This window comes from Argiope bruennichi, chromosome 8, assembly GCF_947563725.1.
Source record: "Argiope bruennichi chromosome 8, qqArgBrue1.1, whole genome shotgun sequence".
In the NCBI taxonomy this organism is placed as follows: Eukaryota; Metazoa; Arthropoda; class Arachnida; order Araneae; family Araneidae; genus Argiope; species Argiope bruennichi.
This window is the reverse complement of record NC_079158.1, coordinates 98,841,677-98,847,676: the sequence shown is the minus strand read 5'-3', so window position 1 is coordinate 98,847,676 and position 6,000 is coordinate 98,841,677. Positions and strand designations below refer to the sequence as shown.

Here is a 6,000-nt window from a genome sequence, read left to right as displayed (position 1 = left end):
ATGTATATATATATATATATATATATATATATATATATATATATATATATATATATATATATATATGAAATGTATTATTTATCTGAAATAATCGGAACAAATAATCTTAAAAGAAATATTCTAATATATTTTAAAATCAAACTTTTATCTTTCATTCCCCTTTTCAGGTTATGAGAAATTAGTCAATATTTTAACTTTCTTGCACAAAAACGTCGGGGGAAAATAATAATTTTAAAAAATTACATCATCATAAAACGAAAATTTTAACCTTTCAACAATACTCATTTCATTGTTGTACCATTTTTCTTTCAATTTTTATTAATTCTTAGAAAAACTAACGCAGATGATATTAAAATAAGAAAATTTGTAAATAAGTCCCTCTTTGCTAAATAAAAATAATATTTTGAACCAAACTATAATGACTATTGTTTAAAATTTACTTTTTATTTCAATATATATATATATATATATATATATATATATATATATATATATATATATATATATATCTTAAAACGTGATTTGCATATTATGAATTTTATACAAATCAGTTTCCATATTAAAAACATTATATACGTAAAAGTGTGTTAAGTCCAGATATATCAGCTAGAATATAAATAGAAATTCTTATTACAAAAACTATTTTTCATTTTTATTATTTTGTATTTTTTAATGTTTAATTAAAGTTATTTTCAATATTTCAGAGAATTTTCGAATAAAAAGGACTTTTCGATTTTTTATTAGATTTATTATTTAAAACTTACTTTTAATATTATTGAATTAAGTTTTAATTCAGAGATCCGTTCATGAAATTAGATAATAGTTTCTAGCTATTTGTAACAGATATATGCACCCGGATCTATTATATTTCAGCATCTGAGTGAAACATGGAACAATTAATTCTTGCATCAAAATTTTTGGAAAAACTGATGAATCATATTGTAGGCGGTTGTGGTGTTCTAATTTCTTCTCTGTATGAATCATTCTTTGAGGGGGAAAAAATGTCCAAAACATCCTTATTGGATTTTTTCTCCCAACAATTTTGTTGCTCTTGCGTTTCGCTTTCGCTCACCAATGGAGATAACGATTTATAAATATAGCATTTTTTTAGACTCGAGGAACGGCCACAAAATAATCTCTTTTCTGGTGTCTGCCAAAGAGACCTGACGAGCTATTAAAGAGGAACCACTTCTTGAAGAAGGTAGTTCGCTGCTTTTTTTTAGCTTCTGTTAGCCAAGGTCTCCACTAATGTTCCTCTCCTTTTCGACGGAAGTGCCATTTTTGAATCCATCACCGACATCATTTACGATAATGTCGTTTTTTAAAGTGGGTAAGTCTAAATTATCTCTTGCATGGAGTCGCTGGAGTGCAAGGATCGAAATAGTAATCTCAATTTTTCTAATGCATACAATAATTCTAATGTAATAAACAGGAAATTGGATTATGGTGTGAAGTATGTGTTTGGATTTGAAATAATTTTTGGACCGTGACGTCGATTTCGAGGCTTTATATGTGTCTAAAATGACTCTTACTTTTTTTTTTTGTCATTCTGCGATTCTAGTCTCTGTGGTTGAACTACAGGGCAAGGAGAGAAATAGATTTTCAATCTCCAAACATAAGAACGAGGGCAAGAAAAAAAAATTATGGACCCATATTCACTTTTAGTTATCTAAATATAATAGATTAACGAAAATTAATAATAAGTTCTGATTGGCATTTACTTTTGGTATACAATGTCCAACATACCATTTACAGTTTTATGCCATGTCCTGAGTATCTTTTTTATTTGCGTACCATGTCCTATAAGCCACTTACCATTAATACCACATATCCTAGTTGTATTTACCTCCCATGTCCTGGTATTTGCTATTGCTATATTTTGTCCTGGATGTATTTACCTATGCTGTGCTGTGCCCTCTGTCTCTTACCATTACTGCATCATGTCATGGGTGCATTTATTTCGGCGATATCATGTCCTGGATACATTTTTTTGCATTATGTCATCTCCTCGGAGCATTTACCTTTGATATACCATGTCCCAGGTACCATTTACCACTACTGTATCATATCCTAGATGAGTTAACTTTCGTATATCATGTCCTGAATGCATTTACCTTTGCTATATCATTTACATTTACATTTGCTATACCGTGATTTAAGAACTACTTAATGTTACTACGTTATATCGGAAGGGCATTTCTTATATCACATTCTGAGCGATTCATCTTCGTGTACCTAATAATGACTGGGGGAGAAAATATATTATGACAACTGCGACACAATCTAATTATGACAATGCAACGCTTTTCAACAATCACTACAGAAGCAGTTTACTCTTTCATCTGTTCCTCAAAATGTCATGTAATCTTATAGGAATGCAATATATATAACGAAATTCGTAACTATTTTAATGTTATTTGCATCCAATGATGGGTATTTCGGTGCTTTGCAAACGTCCAAAATGAGCGCTTTATTACCATTTGAGATTATAACAAAGGCCGTCATTCAGTTGCGGACTTATGAGAGACGGGGCTGATATAGACTGTGTGTGTCTATTTACTTTATTGTGTCTATTTACTTTTTAAATCAGGTGATATTATGTACTTTTTGCAATTTACCAGTCCTTTGACAATGATGGCAACAAGGAGCGGAAGCATCCCGTTATGGTAATCCATGAGTCACTTGTTGACATTAGAATATTATCACCACATCAGCAGTTGTCACAGCTAGACGCAAGATCGCTAAAGGGAGCCAACAGGAAGTAATTATGGTTAATTTATTTTGAGTATGTATGATTCTCAGGATTTCGAGTTAAGGAGCAAATCTCCTGAGTGTATTTTTCCCTTCGTATCTCTCGTATACTAACATAGTATGGAAGATTTTGAACTTTATAATATGAATTTTAGATGTTCTTAATTACTTTGGATGAAACCAAAACTCGGTGCAGACCTTTAATGACAAAATAGAACGCTGTATTTCATCTATATCAATGAGTTTTTATGTTATAACGTTCAAACCTCACGAATAGACACACAGATAGACAATCAATTAAATGTTTGACTTGTTCTAAAATTTCACACAGCTCTACAATTCTGATGATAAAATCATTCGCTAAATTGAAGCCATCCGGCTATTTGCGTTTTTAAGTTAACGTCTTCACATGGTTATGGGGAACGAAAAGAAAACTTTCTGCAAGCAAATTTCTTTCAAAATTTGGTAGGAATCGCAAAATGTAAATAAAATATCACATATCAATTTCTTTAATCTTCGTCGATATGATCTTCAATAAAGAAAATGTCATATCAACTTCCTGTCTGTAGTTTGCTGTATTTTTTTAATTTCTCTGTTTATGGATCGACAAATAGAATTCCAAATGTAATTCCAAATATGTGTGTTTTGAATTCATGGTTATCAGCAGCACAAAAATTAGCTCGTCGAATTTTTCAACAATTTCAATACTGTTACTTTGTATACGTCGGACACAATAAAGAAAAAAAAAATCGGTACATTTAAATTCATTCGTTTTTGTAGTCGCTGGCATAAGAGTCCAGGCCACTGCACCGCTGCAGCCTATTTTACCTCTGAAATGAACTAAGTAAAAACAGCACTAAAGCGTGGGGCTCTTTTTGGGTTGCTCCAGTGAGGCATAACTAGTAAGACTAGCTAACGAGATATATCCAAAGCAAAACATCTTTGATTCAGCAGCTCCTTTGAACAATCTGAAACATTATGTAGTAGCATAAATAAATGCAAATTTTGTATAAAAAAGTAATGTCACCTCTAAAAATAGCCTTAATGCTCCATTTGGAACCAAAAATATGAGATAGGATCATATTTTTAGAAAATAATAACTTTAAACGAGCAATTCTTGTATATATATAAATTTATTTCGCGTATTTCGGAAACAGCCCTACGATTTGGATCATGTTTTATATTTAGATAAGATTTGGTTTTTAAGTTTATCTGTATAGGTGTATTTCCTGAAGAAACGCGATTTTAAAAACACACACACACACACAAAAAAAAAAAAAACATTTTTTTATAACTATTAGAGCCTTTTCTCTCTCTGCTCTCATGCTGTGTCATGTAACGCCATCTCGTAAATTTTTGTGGTATTTGCATTGTGTTAAGACCCGATTTCACCATGGTAAAACTGAGTGTAAATTCAAAAATATGTAATAATAGATAAACTATAAAATGAATATTCTAAAATAGCAGATTGTTTCGAATCGCAAGTTAAACTAAGTGCATTTTTTATTTAAAGTTCATATGCAAGTAAGATTAAAAAATATTCAAATTTATCAATATGTTTTCTTCAAAAACAAAGAATTTTACAAAAAAAAAAAAAAATGTCAATTGAAGCTGGTCTTTTAGGTACTGATAGTTATAAGATAAAAAGATACATTGCGACTAAAAAAATGAGAATTGGTTGCATGGTCGATTTAAGGATCTATGTTTATCCTTACTGAGCCAAACATATTTTTACACAAGCAAACGCAGAAATTTGATCCAGTAACCACAGGGGGAAAAAACTAGATACAGTACACTCCCGATTATCCGCGGAATTGGGTGGCGCGGCCGCCGCGGATAACAAAAATCGCGGATAATCCGAAAAAAGCAAAAAAAAAAAAAAAAAAAAAAAAAAAAACGGGTATAACAAAAAAGAAAACAGTCATTCCAACTTTGAAAAATCGTTTTATGTACAATAAAACGTAAAATAAACAGCAGGAAATGTTTAACTAACGCTTAATATTTTAGTATATCACTTAAAACTAACCTAAAATGCATTTTGTTAATGAAAACAGAAAAGTGCTTTGTATTTACGAGAGGCGTCAAGGATACACAGAAAAATTAATACATATGTACTATTTTAATACTGTAATGTATTATGTAATTACAAAAGCATAACTGTAAAACTGCAACTTTTTGAAAAAATCAGTCAAAAAAAAAAAAAAAACTTTGTGCGGCAGGCGCGGATAATCGGGAGTCTGCTGTACTGACTAAGCGATTTTCAAACAATGGATAATTAATGTACCACAACAGAATGAACTGGAATCCTCCATAACAACTCGGTGAAATGTTCATTAGTTATTGCTCAAAAACAAATAAACATGCTGGGAAACTTAAAATTTAAACCGCACTTGAAGTCAAAATTGTGGGACCAGACTTCTATAAGTTCTATCCGTATGAAAGGAAATCTAACGATTACATTAAAAAAAAAAATATTTCTCATTTTAAGTTGAATTCATATACTTCTAAAAAGAATTTTTAATCCCTTGCTCGGATATAATTTCTGGATTTATTATTATTATTAGATCCTATATATTAAATATACAAATTGAAATAACTAAAATTATCCAAAAAAAAGTAAATGGAAAATCTACAGTTATGCTTATTTCATATGCTGGAATTGAATCAGTTGACCAAAGTTTTGATAGAATAATTATAAAGCTGAAAATTATTATAAATCAGAAACCAAAATAAGAATTGGAATTCTTTCACACTCTACATCTATCCTTTGTTTACTAAATTTATTTGTAATTCAATATTATTTCATCCACGTTGTTAATCCTTATTATTTCTTCAATTATATTTTACAAAAAGAATAAAGTTCAAAGTAATACATTTTTGCATCGACAAAGAAAATATTAACTCTTTGTTTAAGAGCGTCTTCGTTTATTTTGTTCACCTACCAGAAATCTTTTTCTCAAATATAACATTTCATTAGAATTTTTGTTTCCGTGTTAGCTTTTTAATTTCAGCAAACTGTAAAATACGCTGAATATATTATCTGTTATTAACTATTTATATTTTGGATTTTGTCTGATTTTTTACATGGTTTTCTATGCGAACTGAAATCTGCTATTTGCATTATCTTTCTTTTTTCTAATAAAGCTTAAGCTGAAATATCTACAGTCTTATTGACTGAAAGGCTTTATTGATCGTATGTAGATTTTTGAAAGAAGTTCGACAATTATAAGATAAAATACAAAAAAAGGT

At 29.9% G+C, this 6,000-nt stretch overlaps 1 protein-coding gene across 2 annotated transcripts in view; it reads left to right on the top strand.

The window, feature by feature from the left end:
- The first annotated feature begins 1,120 nt into the window (after positions 1-1,120).
- LOC129981598 (protein NDNF-like) overlaps positions 1,121-6,000 on the top strand; it is a 186,004-nt gene continuing 181,124 nt past the window's right edge. Inside the window, exon 1 of one of the 2 annotated variants that reach the window (XM_056092506.1) lies at positions 1,121-1,326. Coding sequence is in view for 1 of the 2 variants with exons in the window: in XM_056092504.1 (XP_055948479.1) it covers positions 1,249-1,330 (82 nt within the window). In the remaining variant the exon portion in view is untranslated. Of the gene's footprint in view, positions 1,331-6,000 lie in introns of both variants that reach the window. The other variant, XM_056092504.1, reaches the window with a different exon arrangement.